At 36.1% G+C, this 27,749-nt stretch overlaps 1 protein-coding gene across 3 annotated transcripts in view; it reads right to left on the bottom strand.

The window, feature by feature from the left end:
- Positions 1-27,749, bottom strand: part of GRIA3 (glutamate ionotropic receptor AMPA type subunit 3) — a 251,178-nt gene that overhangs the window by 17,631 nt on the left and 205,798 nt on the right. For all 3 annotated transcript variants that reach the window (XM_075835771.1, XM_075835770.1, XM_075835769.1), the window contains exons 8-13: positions 25,485-25,589; positions 17,561-17,668; positions 12,887-13,093; positions 6,155-6,528; positions 2,358-2,556; positions 720-967 (exon numbers count right to left, since the gene is read on the bottom strand). In XM_075835771.1, the coding sequence (XP_075691886.1) occupies positions 720-967; positions 2,358-2,556; positions 6,155-6,528; positions 12,887-13,093; positions 17,561-17,668; positions 25,485-25,589 (1,241 nt within the window). The remainder of the gene's footprint in view (positions 1-719; positions 968-2,357; positions 2,557-6,154; positions 6,529-12,886; positions 13,094-17,560; positions 17,669-25,484; positions 25,590-27,749) is intronic.

Here is a 27,749-nt window from a genome sequence, read left to right as displayed (position 1 = left end):
ATATCATATGCAATATTTTCACCAGATTATGGTGAAACTTTAAAATGTTCTGCAAATGTATAGAAACTTTCTATGCAAACGCTGAAAAAAATGCTTTAAGTAGAAAAATATAGGCATTCAGCTGTCCGCTAGTCCTTAGATATATCTATATTATTCTGCCAATTTGTTTAATGTTAGTAAATTGCACCTGAATTTCACAAAATTCAGCGAAAAATCGCACATCTCTACTAAGGAAATTGTAATATGTAAAAAAGGAGCACAAGAGGACAAATTGTCTAGGGTTTCACATAAACTATAAAGTTAACAACACCAAACACTAGTTTGAATATAATAAGGTGGCTTGTTCTATAGAAGGGGAATTGTATACATAGAAAAAAAAATGCAGGATGGGGGAGGAGGTGGATATTTTGTTTCAAGGAAATAAGTACAGACATCACACCATGCAAATAACATCAAGAAAATAGTAACTAAATGTGGCTTTAACTTTTGAATTGAAAAAGCCATAAGGTTACAAAATAAAAGAAATATAAGAAACAGAAACACAACACACAAAAAAAATGACTAAAAATAAAAAAGTAAATCATACTATTTACCATCCTGCCATGTTAAAAGTAAACCGTGTTACCTTAAACATCCACAAGAAAGTAAATAAGAACATAATACATCAGGGAAGGTGGAATACTATAACAACACAGATATTGTTATATTATTCCACCCACCTTAATGCTGAGCCTTTTGGGGTTGCCACGCCATATCCTTTGGAATCCAGGTTGCCGCCAACTTTCATGGTGTCACATGGCTTCCTCTGCTCGATGTATTCATTCATTGTGGATTCCAGTAGGAAGGCAAATTTTCCCTTAGACTTCCGAACACGAGCCACACCATCATCGGTTGTTTTCGTAAACACAGATGGTTCTGCAGACTTCATGTATGACCACATTTTCTCATAGACCGCTATCTTTGATCTCTGCAATACATTAGGTAAGTCATGCATTAGTCATGCAGAGGTATTTATCTGATATAGTATAAAATTATTATAGCCAGCTAATGTTGATTCTACAATATGAAACAAAAATTGACAAACTTCCGATACTATCTCAGTAGCATTAGAGAAGGGGGAAGCAAAGACATTGTAGTTGGAAATGTGCTTGTCCACTTATGATAATATTATTTATTCCTACTCATGCCCTGTCATTCTCATTATTACAAAGTTTGCTCCTATTCATTGGAATGGGCAATCATCACTTTTTTTTTAAAGGACATTTTAATCGACATACTGCATCTTGAAGAGGGCTTTGAGAAATTGCATTAAAGGAACTCTCTGGGTTAAACTTATACATTGTATTATGCCTTATACGTGACCTGAGGCGGTGGTTCATGAAACAGGGATCTTTTCTGTGGTATTGTCAGGTTCCTTTTGTCATGCACTGCTCCCTGCATTAGATATAACAAGGAGTATACGCTTTTGTCTGGAGTATTTCTTTAACATTAGTTTTCTCAAATTTCCTCACTAGAGCGCCACCAGCCAAAGCCTGGAGAACCCCTGGCCTCACAAGTAGTTAACAAGATGTAACTTCTGGGTGGACAAGTCAAAACTGTAGCCGCTTAGGCAAGTTTGATTAGCTTCTTGAATACTCAGTAGTAATTTGCTGTCAGTAGAGCATAGTCTTCCACTATGAGATTTTGGGCAATGGGCACTGAATCTCACTGAATACAGGGGCATGCCTGACTAGTAAGATTTGCTTCCCAATTGCAAAACAGTTATAGGAACAAATTACTACTATTTGCCAACTTTTCAGGGTACTCTTTCTTTTTACTGTAATACATTTTTCTCAAACCTTGTTGAACAAGTGTACCGAGTACTATGTAAAATACCTTCATAGTTGTTCCACATGAGTTTCATATATGGCATATTTTTACTGTCAATGCTATTAGAATTGCTAAGGCTCTTACACTAAAAATTTAGCTCTGCATAACCACCTAAAAAGAGCATTTCAAGCATGTTATCAAATAGCTGCCCCGTAGTCCTCAGCAGTAGAGATGTTGTGTAGGCCTAGACACCTAATTTATATTGTTCTAAAATTGGAATGTGCAAATGAATGTTAATGTATGCATTCAGGACTGACGCTATCACATAGTTACATAGTATGGTAACAAAAACACATATGTCCATCAAGTTTAACGAAGGAATGCCATATTGAAGAACTAAAAAACAAATAAACTACTTTTAAAGAAGAAAGTAGTAATCCTCTATTAGACTCCAGTCAAGAGCTGTATACCAGCATATAGACATCCATGTAAAACCATATGGCTTTTAACAAGGAAAATTAATTCAAACTAAATAACATATAACTTACCCTAAAAAATTCTTTGGTTGATCCAGAATCCAAAGTGCCATAAGCTATTTCTGTTTGTTTAGCCAGATCCTCTGCACTCTCAATGGGTGACACCATCCTTTCCACTGTAAGGAAAGCAGCCAGGTTGGCAGTATAGGAAGAGATTATGATTAAAGTGAAGAACCACCACACTCCTCCAACTATTCGCCCAGAGAGAGATCTGCAAGAGAAAGGAGATTAGATATTTATCCAGATAAGCCAGGATCTACTGCTCTAGATGACTAGCATGTATACATCCCAGTAGTAAGTCTGATGAAAAAAAAAACAGATGTTCGAATAGTAGAAATACACAGCCGTCCCCAAATCCATTTTTACCTTATTACAAAAACACTGGAATAAATATGAACTCCCTTAACTGTTTTTATAGTAGTTCTATGTAACACCCTGAACAGTATTAGTAATATCTCTAATATGTAAAAATACAAAACAACAATGATTAATGGATTTTTGACATAAATCAATAAATATTTTTTAACCATTTGCTACATTCAAATACTTTTCCCTATGTGTATACAATTGCAATGTGTATTGCAAAATATAACCAGAACTTTGGCGCATAAACATCAATGTCAATGTCAAAATGTCCGCTCTTTAACTGTGGTATATTAAATTAAATATAATACCCAATTCTCTCAATATCATTTCCATGAGCATTATTTATGAACTGATGTAAAACGTGAAGAGTAAAAAAGTAAAACAAAATAGACACACAAAACAAGTCTGCATACCTTGAAAGAGGATGACAAAGAAGCAGAAAAATGAATGTTTACAAAATTAAGAATGTATGTAGTAATATGGGGAAAAAAATTATCAAGAACACAATATTACTTTGTGGTCCCTGAAGTAATATTTGTCTTAAATTGATGTTCCAGCTTTAATTAACATTGGCTGTATAACTAGCAAATGTAAAATCTATCATCTTTGTTAGATATCCTTATTACTTAATTTCCCTATTTGTATTGCAGATTAAAATGTAATTTGTTACATGAAAACCATCATCAAGCAAACTAGCTGATGTTAATATTTGGAAATATGTCTCTTTTTTTTATTCTACTGTTCTGAATGGCCTGTGGTCTTGATGTGTTCTGTGTTGATACCTTAATACAATGAGTCTCAGTTAAAAGTAATAGAGACAATCCATAAATAGAACAAATAGTAATCTAGCCTGCTTAGTGCATAGAACATGGATTAGTGCCATAGAAAAGTAAATTTTGTCATCTGTGCAAATTTTTGGTGTTGCTGGCTTATAGACTTGAACCATCTTTATAATGCCATATGGGACCATTTTTCTCATGCACCTTGGGGTGATATACCTAGATATGATGGACATATTCCACATTATTTATTAAACAAGATCAGCATCTTCATTTACGCATAGGACAAAATAATATCATACACATGTGCCAGTGTCTAATTTAAGAGGAGTCACGTGCCATGGTTTGTAAGTTTGGCACAACTTTGCAATTCCTTGGCACCCTACTCTTGTATATGGTATGCTTGTACATTAATATATGTGTCCAAGGATGTTACACAAATGTTAAATCTAGTCTTGCAAACTTACAGTAAACCATATATAGATATAATAAAATAAATATTCAAGCATGACTGCCCTGGTGGTGGATCTCTGACAAAGAACCATCATGGCAGGCAACTCTTTTGAAGTTAGGGGTTCCCATTATTCAGGGAAACCTCAAATTTCTTTAATTCCAGTCAATACCCCTCAGATGTTATGTTCTAACTTTGGCAGTTTTTCTAGCTATTTATCCCATTAATGATTGATTTGTTGTTTCAAATGAAGTTATTTTGCAAGCAAACACCACATTCTACAAATTAGTAGCAATTTAACTTCAAGATGCTAAAAAAACAGGAGAAACAAAGAAAGTGTTGAAGATTTCCATGTGATGTCACAAAGCTTATTTGCCGGTCTTTCTAACTGGGCAAAAACACGATCAACAGCAGATTAAATACCAATATCAACTCTGCACTTAATAGCAACAGACACAGGGGAAACACCAAAAGGCAAAGACGGACAAAACCAAAGGTCACCTTATATACAATCCTGTCCTAATCTGAGCTATAAACCTGTGCACCTGTATGGAGTGATAAACAGCCACAGGTTTAAGGCAAGGTTCACACAGTGCAGTTCTGGGCATGTACTTGATTTTTCTACTTTTTCTTGTTTCAGACCCAATGCTAGTTATGACAAATAAAAAAAAGCAAAAAGAGCATCAAAACGGCACTGTGTGTCATTCACATGATTGTATTTTGAATCCGTAATACACAGGCGTGTTAGGCCTGTGCCACCGATTTTTTATGGTGGAGAAAGAAAATTGCAAAATGCTCCAACGCATGCCATATTACAGAGGCATTGCTCCGTACTACAGACTTGTATTGCAAAACATGCACTGTGCACGAGGGCTTAATGTAAATGTGCAGCACATGAATTGGTATAAACTCTTCACTTATAGAGGTTATCTCAGATTACAAAATGAAAGTCAACTTTTTCCAGAAGTAGCATTACTTTTGTCCTTGGGCTGTGTCTGGTATTGAAATCAGCCCCAAATATCTAATGTGTATAGGGACGTCCCAACTGTCCATTGACCGCAGATATCAGGGGTAAGGAGTAACCGGCATTTTGGATTTCAATAATTTTTTTCTGCCGCGAATGAGCCGTTGTTGGAAATTTTCAAAACCACATTTTTTCCCCTCTTCCCACGAAAAAAAATATTTTGTATATACTGTACTGTAAATATAAAATGTTTATTGAAAAGCCAGGAAGAATTTGCTATCATCCAACAAGCTCTCGGCCAACAGCTATATCATGTCTATAGAAAAACTGCATGAAATCTGCGCTGTGTGAGCTCTTGCTCAAGGTGTTCTGCCAAGTTGATCTCATGAAAGAATCTCAAAAATAAATCTTGAAAGTATAAAATCAAGATTGTGAAGAGATGCAAAATAATGCAAAAGGTATTTCCCTGATTTATTTTTAATCTTCATTTTTTAGATAACATCTGCAGATGTGTTCCTAGATTTGCATGCAAATTACTTATGAATATGGTAAAAAGTGTATATATAAATACTGGAGATGATATAAAATGAGCTTCTATATGTATTGGAGCAGTTTGGGCTACATCGAAGCACATTGTAGATTGTACTGTACATTGACAATTTGTGTTTAGTTTTATGGCATAGTAAATAAGATTGTTGATTTAACAGCCATTAACTACATGCAAAATAAACAGCAGGGTTATAGCAAAGGGTAAAAGGCACAAAAAAAAAAAAAGCGTAACAAATATGAAAAACGAAATGAAGAGAGCGTGCGATGACAAGCGTGAACTGAAGACAGAAGTAATTAAACTGCTGTTGCATGTGTTTTTCAGAGCAATCAGCTGCTACTTCTGCATAGCAACATATGTTATATGCACCAAGCAGATGACCGTAAAATGAGATATGCAGCAAAAACACGGTAGAACTCCAAGCATTGCTAAAACATAAAAACCCTATGCATTTTACAGTCTCAACATGGTGAATATAAGTTTTAATGGACATGTATAAACGGTACTGAGGTTTATACCGATTATACATGACAGATGACGGCAAGCAATGGGTTATAATGATGAAGCTTAGAGCTAAGTGGGAGGTGAAGCAGCAAAAAAAATTTGGAATTAGAAAAATATTAATAAATAAACATATATACACCATGGCATCCATGTATGACCATAAAATGCAAGAAGGTGATGGAGTGATATGGAACAAACCTTGGAGAAATATCGCATCCTTGCTGCATAAAGGCACCCAGGGAAAACCAAAGGCTGTTAAATATCCCAAACTCATTTGGAGGGTCAGGAGGGTTCTGAGGGTCACGGGCTTCATCTGTATCCTCCAAGTGCCATTCATAAGGGCTGAATCTGCTGACTAGGAAAAGAACTACACTGACTCCAATGTAGGCGAAAACTATACACATCCAGATTTCATAGGCCAAGGGATCCAGGAAAGAAAATACCCCTGGTTTTGATTTTTGAGGCTTCTTAATCATGATGGAGATGCCCAGGCTCATAAACGGTTTTGAAAAATCAATCACTTCTTCTCGTACCAGAGTAATGGTGAGAGGGGCAACTGCTATGTCTGCTCTCTGAAAACAAAGAAAATATTTCAATAAGTGAAAATGTGTTTAGTAAAATAAGGCACTTTTGTTACCAACTTTTTAGTTTTTTTTACCTTTGTGATTTTTTATTAAAACAACTTCAAAATGAAAAATGATTGCCTGATAAAGTGGTTCTGTATGTTTTCATAAATACCATGAAAGTAACATTCACTAACTTGGCTTAATGCTGTGCAGATGTAGCAGAGCTACACAACTCATTGTCCTCTCAATGTTATGCGTGATTTGCCATTAAAATGCATGTAAACCTATTACATTATCTAAAGTTCGGTCCGCTGCATGTTGCAATTCCAGAGATCAGCTGTTATCACCAGAGGAAGCGTCCCTCACATTTCCCCTGCAGTTTTCGCTGTAGGAGAAAATGCAGTATGACATGCCCCGACTATTTAATATATGAACATGTGCCGGTGCAGTCAATGGGAGAGCTGTTGTTTGCTAGCAGCTATCCATTCCAACTCAAAGAGGGGGGATCCCAAGCTGTGGACATTGTGCTATGACCGCAAAGGCTATGTAAACCTTTCCAGGCCGTTTTTTTTTATTTTTTTAATAAAAACTATATTTTAGTGTTTATTGCAACTTTGTAATTTGTTTTTATTTAGTTTTTTTTTTTTACTAACTTAGGTGTGATTGATAACAGGTAGACCCTGCGTGTCAGAAACACACAGGACCCGCTGTCACCAAAGCCATCAGTCCCGCTGACCTGACGGATTCAGGTTTCAGAGCAACCTACAGCTTCTATGTATCCAGGATAAATAATATTTTTTTTAATAAGAACAAATAACAAAGTTGCAATAAACACTAAAATATACAGGTTTTTTTTATTTTTAAAAAGTTCCGTAAAGGTTTACATAACCTTTAATATTCACTAATAAGGCATATGGTATGGGGTTGCCAAGATGTGAAAACACTTTAGATGTTGTTTTTTTTTAAATTAGAATTATGGTTTGTACTAACTAATGATATTACTATAATGTATTATAGAAAAGATAAATGACAAAAACGGAACACTATATGCAATAATTGGAGCACAGTTAATAAGAACACATCATCATTTCCTATTATACAGTAAGTACAAATTATTTATTACGCCATGTACGTGTTAAACAACTGCTTCTATATCAGAAAAATGCTAAAATGTTCCAATTCTTGGGCTGGACCTCCTTGTCTTTTGTATTCAGATCATAAATCAAGCATGAATCCATTTAAAATTGCACATGCAGCAGGCATCTTAAGAAAAGTGCTGGTTTTGTTACTTTAAAGTGCAGAATTCATTATTATTTGATGACATTCCCACCAGCTAACAATCCATAACTCAGCAAACATCAAGCATTAGGCTTTTAAGAAAAATCGTTTTGGATGATGTACGATGGTAAAAAAAAATAAAAATGTAAGCAATTTTTAAACAAGACTCAGGGTCATTATTTTAAAAATATTTCTTGCAGAGGCTAGTGCCAGGACAAATTCAGCTAAACACTGCAAGATGTTTTAGAAGAAGATGGATCACTCTTCTCTGCAGGCATAAGAATTGAATTGTCTTTCCCAAACACAGTGTCGTTCCTTAAAATATTTACCACGGCTGTCTGGAAATGTTCTTTTATTATGTCATCCAAATTCAATTTTGCCAAATTTATCATAAAGTGATTCCCTTTTTGTAAAACTCCTACAACAAGTGTATTTAAAATCAGTAACATAAAAACTTGTGTATAAGTGAACACTATGGTTAATGATAAGCAGTGGTATGGAATCTATGGCAGTGATTTTCAACTTTTGTCCTTAATACGGTTACCCGGGACTTTTTAAAATCTGCAGCAGGGCAGGGAATGGCATAACATAATAAACTAACAGATACTTACCTCTCTGCCTTAGCGGTGATGCTGCTATGAATGGCACGTGACCGCTGAGGCCAGCAATTGGCTGCCGTGGCACGTGACCAATGAACGGCATGTGACAACTGCAGGAGCTTCTGGGACCAAAGCAGTGGAAAACTCAGCGCTGAGGCACTTCTGGGGGTGAGTATATACTAGTTTATTATGTAATGCTATCCCCTGCCCTGCTGCTAATTTTGAAAAGTCCCAGATAACCTTTTTAAGAACCCCGATAGTGGTAATGTTTTAAGGATTCCTTATAGAGAGAATTACAGTAGTAATGATTGATGTACTGACAGTAATGAAATCATGTACAACCTAAAGAAGTTTACTTCTTCTGTCTACGCTTCTTCTGAAGCGGATTTCACTGATTCTGTCTACTCTGGTTTCACATACACAGCGCTCAATGAGCGCTATGTATAGAATAGAGGCAGAAATTGGTTCCTGTGATCATGTGACTGCAATCCCGTTAGTGGGAAGCTGCAAAAGATGAAAAATACACATTAAATAACCCCCCCCAAAAAAAATTCCCCCGCCAATTATTGCCTTAATGCTAGCCTTGACTCAATTACCCTAAAAAATATATAATATATATCAAAATTTACTATAGACAATGATGATCACAAATAAACAGTATATTTTAAGGTAACACTATATTGTTACCAGAAAAATTTAGCTGAAAAGTAAAAAAGAATATTTTTTTAATTTTTATTTCAAAGTATCAGCCTAAAAAATAAAAAAAAAAAGCAAACAGTGTGTATAAAAATAATAAGAAAATAAAACTGTATTGTTCACAAAAAGAACTCACAAAAATCACAATGCTAACCCGACAAATAATGCGGTATAAAAATTGATAAATGGTGTCCAGTCCTTTATGAGGTCCTCTTAACAATATGAAGAACGTGTTTAAGAAAAGCTATTCAAGTACTGATAACTGAAAACATGATGTCAAGCCAAGTACGTGCATATAGAGGAGGGAAGCAGACTAACTACAGAGCTCAATTCTTAGTACTTTAATTTGTCTTAATATTGGCGTTTCCACAAGTAAATTATGTAAAATGATTGAATATGTGAAAATGCTGTGAGTCCTACTGGGAGTATTATGATAGCAAGACAATTCAAATAAAATAGTAATGACATAACATTACTCTACATTACCGATGCAGATTTTCCTTCAGAAAAATAAATCAATGTTTTTCTTCTTATAAGTCTGAATATGATGCCAGCTCTTTAAACACACAAGCACAGCCAATAGGTATTGACTTTTCAATAGATCAATCAAGTCCCATGATAATATGTGACCTCTATAGGACTAAAAGGCAATTTCAAGCAAAAATTAATTTACCGTTTAACTAAAAGGTTGTGTTCTCTGTAAATCAATTTTTGGTCAAGCTGTGATAATACTACAGATCATGCAATTTAGGGAGAAAGAGGCAAATGGAAGAAATGAATGAGTGTTTTCGCATAGATTCTAACAGTGATATCCTTTATATTAAGACGTGCGTTTATGAGGAGATTAAAATGAATTAACTTCTTATTCAGTGGTTCTTTCCCCGAAACATCTATCTCTCTATCTCTCTATCTATCTATCTATCTATCTATCTATCTATCTATCTATCTATCTATCTATCTATCTATCTATCTATCTATCTATCTATCTATCTATCTATCTATCTATCTATCTATCTATCTATCTATCTATCTATCCATATCATTATTTGTAAAATAAACCATATACTGTAGGTTACATCATCAAGGTATGAAAATTCATAATGAATCACTGCCCTAAACCTAAAATGTTAAAGGAGTTGTCCAGTCAGGATGACACATTTTTAATTTGTGGGTTCATGTGGGTATCCTCTGCCTCAGAGCCATTTCAGTGATGAGAACTTCAATGATGAAGACAATGATGAGAGTCGACAGCAGATAATCCTTTTAAATGAAGCACTATAGTATCACATTTGAACATTTTGGTTGTAACACTGGACACTAGGGATTTTATAAAAATTAGTGAATCAAAAACTTTTTCTAGTCAAATAGTTTTTTAAACCCTCGTTTTCAAAATGACACAGGGTTTGCTGTGCTTATCTGCAAAATGACTCCAATATTTGCTGGAAATTTGGTCTCACGGTGGTCCTACAGTGTAAACATGGATGAAATTGCCTTAAAGCCGTTGTCCAATTTCAGCAAATACATTTTTTGTATAATTAAATGTTGGACAATTTTCCAATATACTTTCTGTATTAATTCCTCAGTTTTCAAGATTTCTGCTTGTTGTTATTCAGTAAGAACGTTCATTGGTTACTTCCAGTGGATAAGATTCTGTCCATGGTGCTGGGATCGTTACAGTATGTAAAAGCTGTGCCTTCTAACGATCTCAGAAAACTGGGTGTCCATCACATGACCTCGGACAGAATTTTATCCTCTGAAAGTAAATGATGAATGTTCCTACTGAATAACAATAAACAGAGATCTTGAAAACCGCGAGGAATTAATACAGAAAATATATTGGAAAATTGTATAACTTTTAATTATACAAAAAATGTATTTGGTGAAATCGAACAACCCCTTAAAGGTAATTTCATCCATGTTTACACTGTAGGACCACCGTGACACCAAATTTCAGCAAATATTGGGTCATTTTGCGGGAATTAATACAGAAAATATATTGGAAAATTGTATAGCTTTCAATTACATTAAAATAAAACATTAATTTGCTGAAACTGGACAACTCTTTTAATAATAAGTTTTTACATTTTATAGATCTAGAGACTTCTATTTTACAAGAATTGGATGCTCAATAATAAGCAAATAAAAGGATCACTAATCCTTTATCACAGAGCTACTATATCATTTACAAATATGTCTGTAAATATCTCTGGAGATTCATAGAATTGGCGATATGTGATATAAACCAGTGACCACTGGAACAAGTTAGAACAGAAATTTGGGATTAGTGTGCCATAAAGTATATCTGTTTTTCACCCCCTAGATATGACTAGATTGACAGACTAAATTATGTCATATTATTGCTAACTCCTATATTATCTATTTATTGTAACACAGGTTAAACATAGATGTGAATACAACCCTAAAGGTAGCTGAATTATTCAAAGGTGGTAAAAAACATACATTATTCTTCAGATTGAGCTCTATGAATTTGCCCTTTAAGAAACATCACGTTCTGTCATGTAAAACAATGACACATTTTCTTCACTACCCCACACACTGATTAAAGAATCAAAGATTCCCTGGAATTGTTAAGAGAAAAACAAGTCCATCTGGATATTTCAGCAATGTTTTACAGCGAGTTACCAATTGCCCAGACTGTACTAATAAGGAAACTGTATTCAGACAACAGGCTGCAAACAAAATCAACATTCCCTGCTGTCCACCTACTGATTGGCACTACAGAGCTACATTGCTATGGCTATGCTCATTTCTACAAGTCATTTCTATCATTTCATTTCTATGCCCGATCTCCCTATACATAATTAAAGGCTGATGCTATACAAAGAAAGCCCAATAATTTTACATGCAAAAGCAATTTATAAAGCACCAACCTATTGTACAGCACTCTATAGAGATTGTCATCACTCACATTCATCACTGCCCCAATGAGGCTCACAACCTATTTCCCCTGTCTACAAGGGTATGTTCACACGTGCACGTCCATTACAGCTGAAATTACTGAGCTGTTTTCAGGAGAAAACAGCTCCTGAATTTCAGACGTAATGGCAAGTGCAGGCGTTTTTCGCAGCGTCCATTACGGACGTAATTGGAGCTGTTTTTCTATGGAGTCAATGGAAAACGGCTCCAATTACGTCCCAAGAAGTGACAGGCACTTCTTTGACGCGGGCGTCTTTTTTACGCGCCGTCTTTTGACAGCGGCACGTAAAAAAAATGACCGCCGGCACAGTACATTGTAAAACCCATTCAAATGAATGGGCAGATGTTTGCCGACGCTTTCAAGCAGTATTTTCGGCCGTAATTCCAGCAAAAAACGCCTGAATTACGTCCGTAAATAGTGCGCGTGAACATACCCTTACACATATTTGGGTCAATTTAACAAGAAGCCAGCCGCATTAGGTTTTAGAAGTGTGGAAAGAAAGCAACACAAACATGGAAAAACATAGAAAACCCACTGCAGATATTGCCCTTGGTGGGATTTGAACCGAGGACCCTAGTTCTGCAAGCAGATAGTGCTAACCACTAAGTCACCATGTTGTCCAAGTTGAACCTAAAAAACGCCAAATATATATATTGGTTTCTAAGTGAAGAGATTGGTCTTTGAGCCAGGGTTAATTTACTATGGATAAGCAGAGCTAGTAGAACTAGTATAATATTGTAATTTTGTAAATTCTTCTTCGAAGCTTTAGGTCTATTTTACATTATACATTTTACACAACTATTTTATAAATCTCATAATAAATTTCATTTTACTAAAAAATGTGAATACTTACCCCATATACAAGCTCACCCACCATTCCATTCCATATCTTAGTTTCAGGGTCTCGAGCTCCATATTTTCCATCTTCTACAATGGAAAGTTTGTATTTTATTCCAACATGTTTTGCAATCTCACTAGCCAGGTCCACGCAGTATCCTTCATACTTGTCATTGCCATCCAGCTGCTCATAGTTTTTCTTTTTCATGACGTATGGATTTTCCTTTAATAAAACAAATTATGGATCAACAGCACATTATTGAAAAGAAGCTCTATTATGTACTTGTTAATGTTCTGCAGATGAAAGGAGATAGTTTCCTACTCTTACTACCATTAGATAAATCTATACCTGAGTGGAGTGATCTTTCATTCTGCAGAGATAAAAACTGAACAAAAAGGGCACAATCTGCCATTTTTTTTCCATCACGTCCTTCTTATTACTTTTTTTTATCAAAGTAGTACAGTAATTTGCAACATTACCAACTTAAACATAAAAGTCAAAAGAAACAAATAATTTGAATAATTAAGCTTAGATTTCAAGGGTTATTTGTATAAAAGAATGACCTACATGACTTAAAATATTGGCTAGGAACCTAACCTTAACTTCTCTAGCATCCTAGTTTATATTAGAATCCACTGGATGAACTTTTTTTAACCAGATATTGGTGAAATTTCTAATAAATAAGTATATTTTTTATATAAAGCGTTTAACCTTTAAAGGCTATTCAAAAGCGATTCAAAAGACCTTCAAAAGCAATTTTTTTTTTTTTAATAAAAATCACTGTGTTTCTAATTAGTTTTTATTAAAAAATATTTTGAATTTTTTTGAGATACAGCTGCTTTGTATCCCGTATACAGAGCAGCTGTATCTTGCACTGAATCCTGTATCCGTCAGGTCAGTGTGACTGACGATTTCTGTGTCAGCGGGTCCTACGTGTCTCTGACACCCAGGATCTAGCTGTTACTGATCACATCTAAGTTCACCAATGTCTTTGATCACTTTTTGTGGGAGACAAGGTGACCAAAAAACAACAATTCTGTCATATTTTTTGTATGACGCTCACCGTGCGGGTTAAATAATGTTAAATTTTAATAGTTCAGATTTTTTTTTTTTACATTGCTTTAGAGGGGAAATGGTTTACTAATTTTTTTTACTTTTTATATTTTTTGTACATGAAACATTTTTTATTTAAATGTTTATTTTCATTAGTCCCCCTAGGGAACTTGAACCAGTGATCCCCCTTAAATCGCTTGCACGATATACTGCAATGCTAAAGTATTGTGGTATAGCGTGATTTTGTACCGTCTCCTATTAAACGCTGCCACAGTGGTTTCTGCAAGTGTACTGCGTTTCGACACACGTTTCACTAACCGAGGAATACTTCATCAACTAGGCTTTATCTGCTGGAATTGAGTCTTGTTTTATTTACCCTACTTACTAACTGCGATTGTGTACCTTGTTTATTGTTGACTTCCTTTTTTGGTATATTCTTTTATATTTATATACATATTTGACATTCTATCGCTGTTTTTGAGAAATTGAAATAAAAAAATATATATTTTATATATGCAAACTACTTTCAAGTATTTCTAGTTTTAATTGTCTGACACTGTAATATTCAGACTTTTAAATAAACAGAGAACAGAGAAAAAAAAGATCATTATTCTCTTTAGTTTTAATAAATATTTTTAGTCAATAAATAGGGGTCACAAAGTATGTGAAGAAAAATATGAATCCTGTTAACATGATATGGTTGAACACCTTGCAATTTTAATGGCATTTTGCATTTTTTTTTTTTAAATTATAGCATGCTCCTTGTGTTTTTACCATTGTTTCTTCTTACATTAAAATCAAGGGGAAAAAAACACAGCCTAAAAACAAACACTGGTAAAAACCTTGATCCCAGTATCACAATGTGGTTCCTCAACACAACTTTATATAGAAGAAGTTCTAGGAATATTTTCTAGAGTTGCATCATTAAAGGGGTATTCTCATCTTCTACATTTATAACATATCCAAAGGATATGCCACAAATGCCTAATCAGTGTGGGTCAACCTCTGGGACCCCCACCTATTGGAAGAAGAGGGGACCTATGAACCCATTCATCAATTCACAGCAGCTGCTTGCTCAGCTCTTTTTCATAACTCCCATAGATTTTTATAGAGAAGGCCGCGCACAAGCCCGTCTTTTTCATGACGTATGGATTTTCCTTTAATAAAACAAATTATGGATCAAGCATATTTAACAGCACATTATTGAAAAGAAGCTCTATTATGTACTTGTTAATGTTCTGCAGATGAAAGGAGATAGTTTCCTACTCTTACTACCATTAGATAAATCTATACCTGAGTGGAGTGATGTTTCATTCTGCAGAGATAAAAACTGAACAAAAAGGGCACAATCTGCCATTTTTTTTCCATCACGTCCTTATTATTTTTTTATCAAAGTAATACAGTAATTTGCAACATTACCAACTCAAACATGAAAGTCAAAGGAAACAAATAATTTTAATAATTAAGCTTAGATTTGAAGGGTAATTTGTATAAAAGAATGTCCTACATGACTTATAATATTGGCTAGGTACCTAACCTTAACTTCTCTAGCATCCTAGTTTATATTAGAATCCACTGGATGAACTTTTTAACCAGATATTGGTGAAATTGCTAATAAATAAGTATATTTTTTTGTATAAAGAGTTTAACCTTTAAAGGCTATTCAAAAGCGATTCAAAAGACTGTCAAAAGTGATTTTATTTATTTTTTATAAAAATCACTGTTTGGTGCAACTTTCTAATTAGTTTTTATTAAAAAATATTTTTATTTTTTTTGAGATAGAGCTACTTTGTATCCTGTATACAGAGCAGCTGTATCTTGCACTGAATCCTGTATCCATAAGGTCAGTGGGACTGATGGGTTTAGTATCAGCGGGTCCTACGTGTCTCTGACACCCAGGATCTAGCTGTTACTGATCACATCTAAGTTCATCAAAGTCTTTGATCACTTTTTGTGGGAGACAAGGTGACCAAAAAACAATTCTGTCATATTTTTTGTATGACGTTCACCGTGCGGGTTAAATAATGTTAAATTGTAATAGTTCAGATATATTTTTTTTACATTGCTTTAGAGGGAAAATGGTTTAATCATTTTTTTTTTACTTTTTATATTTTTTGTACATTAAACATTTTTTATTTAAATGTTTATTTTCATTAGTCCTCCTAGGGGACTTAAACCATTGATCCCCCTTAAATCGCTTGCACGATATACTGCAATACTAAAGTATTGTGGTATAGTGTGATTTTTTACCGTCTCCTATTAAACCCTGCCGGTGGCAGGGTTTAATAGTAGAACAAAGATGGCAAACCTGGGGGCCTTCATTAGGCCCCCAGGCTGCCATGGCAATTATCGTCACCCCCACGATCGTGTCACGGAGGGGCTGATGGGTCATCATAGCGGGTCTCCCCCACATTCTTTTGGCTTGAATGCCGCGGTCACTATTGACTGCAGCATCTAAGGGGTTAAACTAGCGGAATCCCGTTCGTTACAGGGAAGTGTCGGCTGTAACATACAGTCGACATGCTTGTCATATGGAGTGGGCTCAAGCCGCCAGCCCGCTTCATACTCCCCCCGTCCTCCGCTGTATACGGCAGATATTGGAAAGGGATTGGAAGCACAAATAGTGATTTACTCACATTTTTAAATCCCCCTCAGCTCCCGCACCATCAGATTAGTGGTCTGAGGCCGATCTTTGCTTTCAAAGCTACAGAAGTGACGTGTTGTCTTGACACATAACTGTAGCGCCAATTATTGGCTACAGCTGTGATTTATCACCAATGTCATTGGCTGTTGTATTCACATATTTTAAAACTCCTTTAAAGGTATGAGTTTATTAGTTTTGAAAAACAAACACTGGTAAAAACCTTGATCCCAGTATCACAATGTGGTTCCTCAACACAACTTTGTATAGAAGAAGTTCTAGGAATATTTTCTAGAGTTGCATCATTAAAGGGGTATTCTCATCTTCTACATTTATTACATATCCAAAGGATATGTCACAAATACATGATCAGTGTGGGTCAACTTCTGGGACCCCCACCTATTGGAAGAAGAGGGGACCTATGAACACATACACATTCATCAATTCACAGCAGCTGCTTGCTCAGCTCTTTTCATAACTCCCATAGATTATTATAGAGAGGGCCACGCACAAGCCGTCCACCTTTCCATTGAATTTAGTTGTGAAAATGGCTACTATGAATCAGTGAATGGGGGTCACTAAACCTCTGTTTACCTGATGAGTGAAGATCATAGGTCACCTATCAGAAATTTATGGCATATATATATACATAGGAACAGCCCTTTAATTAAACCAATGCACGTTGCGGCAAAGCTAATATCCCATTTTTGGTAGTGGCTCGACTATCTGCCACATCACTAGCACTATGTATGAACATAATTTAAGCCACGTCCCTTTTACCAAACTTGTTCCAAATGCACTAGGACTACAAGAAGATGGAAAGGGAAATAAAATGAAGATTTTTTTTATTATGTTTCAACTGATGGTAGTACCATTATTTTATTTTTATTTTTTCTGTAATATAGATGTTTTCACCCTGTAGAACATCTTCAGTACTTAAAAAAACAAAAACCTGAATAAAATGAAATATTTATGTATGTACACCGCAATCTTACCAAAATTGTTGTAACTACAATAGTTTTATTTTCCACAGAGGATGAGTCATTTGTAGGTTGCTGATCAGGGGCAGGAACAAAACGTTCATATTCATTCCAATGTCCAACCTGCAACACATTCCATTAGTATAATCGGGTTAGTAAAATAACACTTTGCTGAACTTTCTTAGGCCTCATGAACACAAATGCATTTTGGCCCGTAATTCAAGTGCACAATACAGAACCCTATTGTGGGCCAGTTATTTGTGAGTAACGTTCCATTTGACAGTTCCAGATTCTAGGAGAGAACATGGGCCAATATACAGCTTCAAGTGGAACACGCTGTGATTTATTATATGCAGATTCTGCATAAAACAATCTGTATACACTACCATATTTCGATACAGTGGTATGCATGGCCCCATTGAAATGCATTAACATCTTATTCAGGATCCGTGTGATACAAATCCCAAATACAATTTATGCACAAGCCCTTGCTTATTATGAGATTAATGAAGCTCAATAGGAGGGGTCCAAATATTTGCAGCATTAAGCCTTTACACTCATAGAGAACACAATGTCCTAGATATTTTTGCTGACCTATTATCCTTTAGCTGCACTGGTCAGTGAAGAAAATATTGAGTACAGTGTGTTAAATATTACATCTCATGACAAATTTCAACATCATGGTAAAATATACACAATGGTGTTAGTTGTCTCTAGTATCTCCACACTTCTGCTGATGTGAAAACTGGTTTTCAGAGTTTATCACACTTATACATTAGATGAACTGTTCTGTGATGAACATGTAGGAATATTGAACGCTGTACACATTGCAATGCTATTTTTGGATGAAAGGACCCTAAAGCCAACAGCAATCACTCAACCAACTGCAGGCTTTAAATAGAATCACAGATATAATGTTTTAATTTCTAGCAAATAAAGTGCCCTTGTTTTTATGGTTGCTATGTCCAATGCAATAGTCCATTTTACCCCAACGATGATCAGTTAGATTTAGGTTGTAGCGGCTATGCCTCTGAAGAACTCATACTTTGCAGAGATCCATTTTTTTATTTTCTAGGATGTTCCCTGACATTACTGCAGGCACTGGACTGTCAATGAACTCAAAAGGCCATTTGTAGTTGATGTGGAGCAGCAATAGAATGTAGATACAGCAGCACATCCGCAGTATTTGTGAGAAAGTATGAAGAATGGGTGCACAGCAGTCAATAGGTCCAGGTCCACGAACCTCCATAGACATAAACGAGAGCAAAACCGTAGCACTCCAAAATGAAGTTGAATGTGAGTTTATTTCCCCCCGGCCGCAATCACACAGCCACCGCTATTTTGCACCATAGCTGATAGATTTGGGTTGCATCACTAATCTCGTGATTTTGGCTACAGTTAAACATCAATAACATGGACTCATATGATCATAGCTCTCTGTTCCATGTACTGATCTTTCACTAACCTAAGACTTATGAGTCTTCTTAAGACGCATGATTTTTCTTTTTTTTTTTTTTTTACAGGAACTCATGCAGTCCAACAGCTCTAAGTAATATTCAATAGCCGAAAGGTTTACATTTCCTTTTTGTTCATGATAGGATTTATATTTCTGCAGACTGTAGGCACGGAATGTCTGGTGCGTTAAACTATGCCAATAAAGTAGGTCACACCCAAAGGATTATTCCCATTTTAGACATTTCTGGCATATTCACAAAATATCTGATAGATGTGGGTCCAAGCTATCAAATCCGTACCTATGTTGAGAATGGGGGTCCCCCGACTCCTGTCTACCACGTGAGGTGGCCGCTGCATCCAGACAGAGAATGGATAAATGGAGAGGTGGCTGCGCATGTGAGCAGCACTCTATATTGTGTTCTATTGTGTCACTTCAGTATATATAAAGCAAAACAAATGGGTATGTATAAGGCAACGGGTATAACTTTCAAAGAATAACCATATGAGTATACAAAATAACCGTTTATTGAATACCAAAACACTACATAGAAGTTAAAAACATTTAAAATAGCATATGATATGCCATATACAAATCACTGAAGGAGGAATACCACCCTGATAAGTGGCTAGCAAATAGCTACCTCCTTACACTCACCTAAACCCCCAGAGCAGACATGCAATGCATTAATCTTGAAAAGAGTGTGTAAAAATGTTGCATCAGTTAGGCATCAGATCAGCATGTCCTATATCTCAGGCTATATGGGGGAAAATAGGGGAAAGAAACCCCACGCGTATCGCCACAAAGTGGCTTCCTCAGGGGTAAGTCACTTCAGAGTTACGGAAACAGCCGAGCAGACGTGGGAGTATCATCTACCACCCTCTGCATATTTTTCATTGTCCATCCCTGGGTGTCCTCCTCTCACTCACACAGCATTGCTCAGATGTGTAATAATATGTAAGTTTTCTCTCTAGCAGGTGCCCTTTCTCCAAGGGTAACCCATAGACATGAGACTACTATTTCTGTAGCTAATTAAGGCCCTCATTGTGTTACTTATTTTAATTGAGAACTTTTGGCCCTAGTCAACTTGATATTGACTTTATTTTGATAATTTTGGAAATGTAATCCATTTTCTTCTCTGGCCTTTTATTTCTAATCTTATGTAAGCTCTTTTAATTTTTTTTATTTTCATAACTGTTCTACATAATGCTGCGTCTTTTAACAGTTCCTAAGAAATACACATTATGTCATAAATCATCACCGTATTCTTGTATACTCATTTGAGGCTGATGTATGATAAATGAGATTGCTATTAGGCCGGGAGTTCTTTCATTAAAAATAGATCACAACTAACAATAAAGGTCGCAAAAGAGTATTCACAATATGCAAAGGATTTCCTCACAACCAAATGCACCAAATATTCGAGCCTGGACACAAATTTTTCTTACAAGTTTTAAACATATTTAATTAGAGAACGCCATAATAACATAGTTCTACTTCCTATATTACTTTCTTCTACACGATTTTAGATAATCACTCTTTTCAAGGTAATATGTTAAGAGCCACCTGGCAAAGAATAAATTAATATTTTTCTGTTTCTGAGAAATTGCCTGTGTTTTGGATAAAGATTACCAGGTGTTCTGCACAGAAATACTCTTATATACGCTTATTATACAATGTGCTTTGCGACATCATTGTTCCCTGTGTAAAATAGCAGTTTGCCGAGCTTCATGGTCTGTTTTGTACTCTCGCAGTCACATAGACACAATATTTTCCTGTTTTATTTCTCCGAAATTGCGTCTTCTACGATACATGCTGACAATTTAGAAGCCTGCTGAAACTAAATAGCTGCATTTATAATTAGCATGTATCTAAAATCTCATTCTCAGTACTGTAATGATAAATATGTCATGTAATTCAATTAAACTGAAACACATCGTTTACATATTTTCCATCATCTTAAAGTATACCTCCAGTCTTGTCAATACTTCTGTCATAGTGAAGTTTTCATGGTTGGTGTCAGAGGTGTAACGTGAAAATTCTGGGCTCCAATACAAAATCTGTAACAGGACCCCCTATCTACCATGTGCTATTTATAATACTGGTGTCTTCTTATGTGGCAGGGGGGGCCTTTCGGTCCCCTTAGACACCAGGGCCATGGTGTGACTGTTACATCTGCACTCCCTATAACTATTCCCCTGGTTGGTGCTTTATGAGTGGCCCCATTCAATAAAAGAGCAGTCACCATTATTGCAAAAATCTTCTGCGCTGAAAGCCTTTATTCTAGCAACCATCGAGGGTCCCAAAGCATACAAATGTTATAATACTGTATGCCTCTATATATTCATATATATGGTCCAAACAAATAATGGAACGAGGTAGCAACTCCGCTCAAATATATAACCAAATCAAACCCAAAGGGAGCCATAAAACCATAAATGTATATATTAATAAAAATATGTTTTTATTAAATTGGTTAAAATATACATATAAAAGTAAGTGATAGATCACCCAAAAAACAACACAAGGTTATAAACCTAACAGCAGTAACAGTAGGATATGAAGCTAATGAGATATAACAAACTATATAGGTAAGGGCAAACTAAGAAGATGTACATAAATAAATGATGTTCAATTGCCAACAGAATTTCATGATATATTGTTTATATATATTTTCTTTAACTTCAGCCTCATTTATTATAGATCGTGCAGAGACTCTTTCTAGATAAATGGGGTTTGAAACAGAGGGAAGCGATCCGGTGTAACTAAGGACCTGCATACATCGATCCAGACATATGATCTCCAATAATGCAGCACCCTTGTTAACATATATTAGGTTAATAACGAGAATGTTGTTATTTCTTTAATTTAACAATCCACAGGCTGTAATTAGATTATATCTTGTTCCTTTCAATGTATCATATAGGGGCTTTTTGTATTTTTCACTTTTTTTTTGTATTTGCATTTTTTGTATCCGTTGTCATTTATTTTCAGTATCTTTTAGACACTTTGGCACTTTATTATTCCTCTAGTTGTTGTTCGGTTCATTATAGTATTGTTGTCACCATTTGGACATTATAGCTATTTTACAGGTTGGAGCTCTTATAGCTCTACCTGTTTTATTTATTATACAGTATTAAATTCTTTAATATCTTTAGCATTGCAATTCTGAAACTATTATGACATTTTGTCATGATAATTTACCTCACAGCACTTGTGCACTTTATTTTATATGCTGCTATGCGGCACATATATATATATATATATATATATATATATATATACTTTGTAGTTAAGTACAGTTGACATTGTTGTCTGTTGTGTATGTCCATGTCATTTGTCACTATAAGTATTCACATTTTTTCACTATCGTTGGTATGCTGTATTATATTTATTGAATACATCCAGAATTTATCATCTTCTTGTAATAAGCAGCCAATATACACGTATCTCACAACTTTTATCACTATCTTTTTATTATTTTTATGTCGTAGAGGATTTTTAACTTTCCTTTTACATCTGCCCAATTGTAATTTTGCCTGCCCGCGTTTTGCGGTCTATCTCCCGGCCCCGCTGTTTGGGCTAGCTCTGCGCATGTTTAGGCTGTTCCTCTCATCGGCTTTTGCCATTGGGCCCCATGGAGGCGCATGACCGGGGGACGCCCCTTCTCAGCTGTTTCCACAACAAGACGGGCTTCTCCTGTTCTCACGCCGGTCGGCTGAATGGTTAATGCCTCTATCATGGCCGGGGCAACTGCGCATGCGCCGATCATTCTGGCTCAGACGTGGGGAGTGGGGAGAGACCCCATGACGTGCGGCACTTGATGTCTCAGGTGTACTAGTCTATTATTGCTCCCATGTCAAATGTCAGCATCACTTCATTTGATTTGCAGCTATCCAATTTAAATAATGATGGCACACATTACCCCTCCTGAGAAAAACTAATTAGAAATGCACGTCGAGGCGACCAGACGCACCACAGATATTCAGTTAAGGTGAGCTATTTGCAATCCTTTGCATTCTTATGGTGGAACTACTAGTTCCTTATTGCCATTCATCCAGTCATGTTTTTAGTCATTTGCAGTCTTTTTTTAAACACACCCTTTGATTACACTTAGATTACTTATTATTATTATTATTGAGTTATATTCCGTGCATCATAGTGTTACCATAGACAGTTTACACTTACTGCATAATGAAATTTTGTTGGCAATTGAACATCATTTATTTATGAACATCTTCTTAGTTTACCCTTACCTATATACTTTGTTATATCTCATTAGCTTCATATCCTATTGTTACTGCTGTTAGGTGTATAAACTTGTGTGCATACTGCTTCTTTTTTGGTGATCTATCACTTATTTTTACATGTTGTATATTTTAATGAATTTAATAAAAACATGTTTTTATTAGTATGTACAGTTATGGTTTTATGACTCACTTTGGGTTTGATTTTGGTTATATGCCTCTATAGCAGAGGTCAGCAACCTGTGGCACTAGTGCCACAGACAGCACTTGGGTCATGGTTTGCTGGCACACTTCCCTGTGGCACACGATTGTGTGCTTGGCTATGCTTAACACCGTAAGATAGAGCAGCACTTCGTTATGTGCTTGTCGGTGCTTCATTGTGTTGGTCGCTGCTGAACACTTGACAAGCACACAATGCAGCACTGCTCTCTAACCTGGTGATCAACATCCCCAAGTGCATAATGAAGCGCTGCTCTCTCCTTGTGATCAGCGCCGCAAGTACAAAGTTCAGTTACTGCTCTGTAAAAGAAAAAGTTAGCAAAAATGTAAAGTTCTCCTATGTGCACCCCCCCCCCAAACTGGTGTTCAGTAGTGTGGTCTCTCCTATGTGCACCCACCCAAGCTGGTGTTCAGTAGCAGCGGTCTTGCCTTTGTGAACCCCAAAATCTGGTGCTCAGTAGCCGTGGTCTCTCCTATGTGCACCCGAAAGCCGGTGTTCAGTAGCAGCGGTCTCTCCTGTGTGCAGTTCCACCTAGCTGGTGTTTAGTAGTTGTTGCCTCTCCTATGTGCACCCCTCCAAGCTGATGTTTAGTAGTTGTTGTCTCTCCTATGTGCACTCCCCAAGCTGGTATTCAGTAGCCACTGTCTCTCTATGTGCACACGCCCAAGCTCGTGTTCAGTAGCCGCGGTCTCTCTATGTGCACCCCCAAGCTGGTGTTCAGTAACCGCTGTCTCTCCTGTGTGCAGTTCTGTCTAGCTGGGGTTCAGTAGCCGCAGTCTCTCCTATGTGCACCCCCCAGCTGGTGTAAAGTAAGTCAGGGACAAGGGTCAGACTGAAATGTAAGTTTAATTAACTGATTAATTGGTTTATGTCACATACATCGTAACTGTTTGTCTTATATTACTTTAATGTTTGCACGGCACACTGAGTACTTCTTCACTGATTTTGTTTTTTATTGGCACGCCATACAAAAAAGGTTGCCTAACCCTGCTCTATAGCATGTTAAACGATTTGCAAAAGTAGAACACTTTAAGGCTTTGTTCACATCTGCATCAGAAGCCTTGCATATTTTGTCAGCTTTGAAAGACATAACAACATGGCATAGTGGCAGGGCAGACTGATGTTTAAGTTGCTAGACTACAAATCAATGTACGTGCATCAGCATAAAAATGGTAGAGGAAGGGACACCTAACTAAATCTTTGCCTCAGGTGAAAGAAAGTCTAGCTGTAAATCCTAAGCAGAGGATATGTAGCACCACTATATATTAAAGTGTTCTTTTTTAAGGTCTTGGCGTTTTTTAAGGTCTTATTTCGGAAGGACGATTATTCTTCAACTGTTGCTTCATTTCCAAGATTCTTGAAGATACTTAAAGATGTGAAGTACGCTAAATACCGAGCAGTACTAAAGCACTACAGCTAGTTTAATGACATGGTTTTATTTAGCCTGAACTGTTGCTCTCTTGGCTAATGTACTAGTTAAATAGCTAGCCTTGACATGCAATAATTTGACATAGTAAAACTGTATGGTTTAATGTTCAGTATTAATTTTATATTTTTATAACAACGCATGCATTTACATCTGTTGGTGGTTTCTACTTCTCCTCAACTTCTCCGGTATAGTGCACAATGTAGGCATAATATTCTCTTTACTTACAGGGGGTGTCACATAACCATGACCAGCCCCTTTAGGAAGCTAGCCCTCTGAAACGTCAGGCAATTAATTGTTATCACTGGGGAAATTCGTGTCCAGCCATACATTTCTTCTTCAGACTGTTGCAAAGGAAATGTAGTATTACATGGAGGCTATTCAAGTGAATCACTGTTCATGTAATACAAGCATCGGCTTGGTCCACAAGAGCAGGACTCACTGACACTTAGCTGCTCTCTACCTTAGAATGCAGAGAAAGGTCCCAAATGGAGGACTCTCCTCAATGACATTCATTTGTCCTAATTTGGCATATGGCAAGGGGTTGTCTTGTCCCTTTAAAGAGTCCATTCATGGTTGGTGAAGTTTCTTACCTTTCGGGGTTTAGTAGCCGTCATCTCATACACATCAATAGTGTAGTTAGTCCTTCTTCCATATGTATCAAACTGGATATTCCCAGTCATCCCTTGCACTTGCACCTGAAATAAACATATAAACATATATGATAAAACAGCCAGGAGTTATTTAAACATATAAATTCCATGTATGCTATTATGACACCAGTAAATTTGCAAACATTATATATTTCTAATTGAATAAATAGTACCAACGATATATTTTATATTTTTAAATAGACAAATATTGTTAAACAGTCTAAATCTTCACGTATGTTGACTGTTTTCAAGGTCTATTAGGCGTGACAATATTTTATAATAGCATTGTGTATTTGATCTATGATACATTAATTGTTTATATGTGATTATATACTACAAGGTGAAGCATAGATAATCAGTCTAGCATGAAATTAAAGTGACTCCCTAGGCTGCTTGCTTTCGCAGACCTGAATGCAAATCATCATGCTGTTGACTTTTCAAAGCGTCCTAATACTATATCTTTCAATGTGTCACAAAATGGTATATATATTTCCACAGAATCCTGTCATACTGCTTGCAAAATACATGACTGTAGAACAGTATGCCAAGTGATGAAAAAATAACATCTTCCTACATTATGGATATTACCTTCTTTCATACTGGGTACTCTTTCCTGACACACTTAAAGCCATAAGTAAGATACTTCTTGTTTGTATAATACTTCATTTAAACGGGTTCTCCCGTAATTTCAATTTTTGTTTAATGAAGCGGCACTTGTAAAAACATTTTTTAACTGGTCTTTTTTTTTAACCTCTAATCTATAAATAATACTGATGATGGTGCTGTGCAAAGGGGAATTCCTTTGAGCTTTAATTGTCAGCCCTTGAAGTCAGCCCTGGGTCTGACATAATGATAAGGACAGCCTATGGCTTGTTTAAGGCCCCCAGGGCTATTCTTTGTACTTGCATGTTAGGAAATACCCAGAGTCAGAGGTATAACTTGAAGCTTCTGGGTCTTTAACAGGCTCCTCCACCTACCATGTTCTATTTATTATACATCTCTTTTTGAGGGCGGCCGAGGTGTCTAGCGGGCGCCCTTAGGCACCAGGGTCTAGGTGTGATTGTTATCTCTGCCCCCCATATAGCTTAACTCCTGACATTGAATAACTAGTAACTGCAACTGGTCCTAGTAATCAGTTTCATGAAGTGCAGATCAATCCAATACTATAAATTACACATATAATGTAACGGTTTTGGATGTGGATATGCTAAATATTGCAATGTAAAGTATTATATTTGATCAAGGAATCATAGCTTTCTACTCAGCTGGCCAATACTGCAAACATGTCTCTTTCCATAAGGATCAGTTTGTGCTGTGAATCTGAAAACACAAGACTTGCAGATTGGAAATCATCATGCTTCACAAATCCTTTTACAATCTGCTATCTTTTTATTTACTTTGCCTCTTCCAAAACAAAGCCAAATAAAACTTGCATACATAAGCTGCACATCACGCTAGATTGCTCGCTTTTATAATCAGTCTTTGTTTTATGTGAATATAAATACATCAGAATAATTGCCTCTAATTAGTCAAGGAATCATTACAGCAACCTTTGTCACGGCAGATGTTGGGGAACTACCTCTCCCATGTTTCTCATAACTCTGCAACATCCAGACACTATCTACCCAACTATACAACTGTGACGATTATGTTTTCTATAATTGTCTATTATTCAATGGGCTTTGTTTATATAATACATTATAAGCCTAAATCTAACAGTTGACCATAATAAACAAGGAATACCATGTTCAGCTCCCTCTCTTCAAAATGACATTGTGATTACAATTCTCATTCACATTCAGCAAATGCACATTTCCTCAAAAAATGCTGTGCATGTATTTTGTACTTTATAGTGTCCTGCAATTTTTTTTCTTCTGGGAATAATTGTAGGAATACACAGAACCTCACCAATGTTTTCATCAGTCATGACTCTATATCATTGAGATATAGGAGCAGATTTATTAAAACTAGTGCAACAGGCAAGTGGAGCAGCTGCTCATAGCAACTAATAAAATTCTAACTCTCATTTTTCTCAGGCCCCTTGAAAAATAAAGCTGCGACCTGAGTGGTCGCTATGGGCAAATGCACCAATTTTTCTTTGCATTCGTTTCAATAGTAGCTAAAGGCGGAGTTTTCTCTAAGTATACATCCTATAGGAGCACCATATATTTGTCACATTGCTCATAAAAGTTTGAAAAAACGGCA

The sequence above is a fragment of the Rhinoderma darwinii genome, chromosome 8, assembly GCF_050947455.1.
Source record: "Rhinoderma darwinii isolate aRhiDar2 chromosome 8, aRhiDar2.hap1, whole genome shotgun sequence".
NCBI classification, from domain to species: Eukaryota; Metazoa; Chordata; class Amphibia; order Anura; family Rhinodermatidae; genus Rhinoderma; species Rhinoderma darwinii.
The sequence above is the reverse complement of the archived record's forward strand: the minus strand, read 5'-3'. Positions and strand labels throughout refer to the sequence as shown.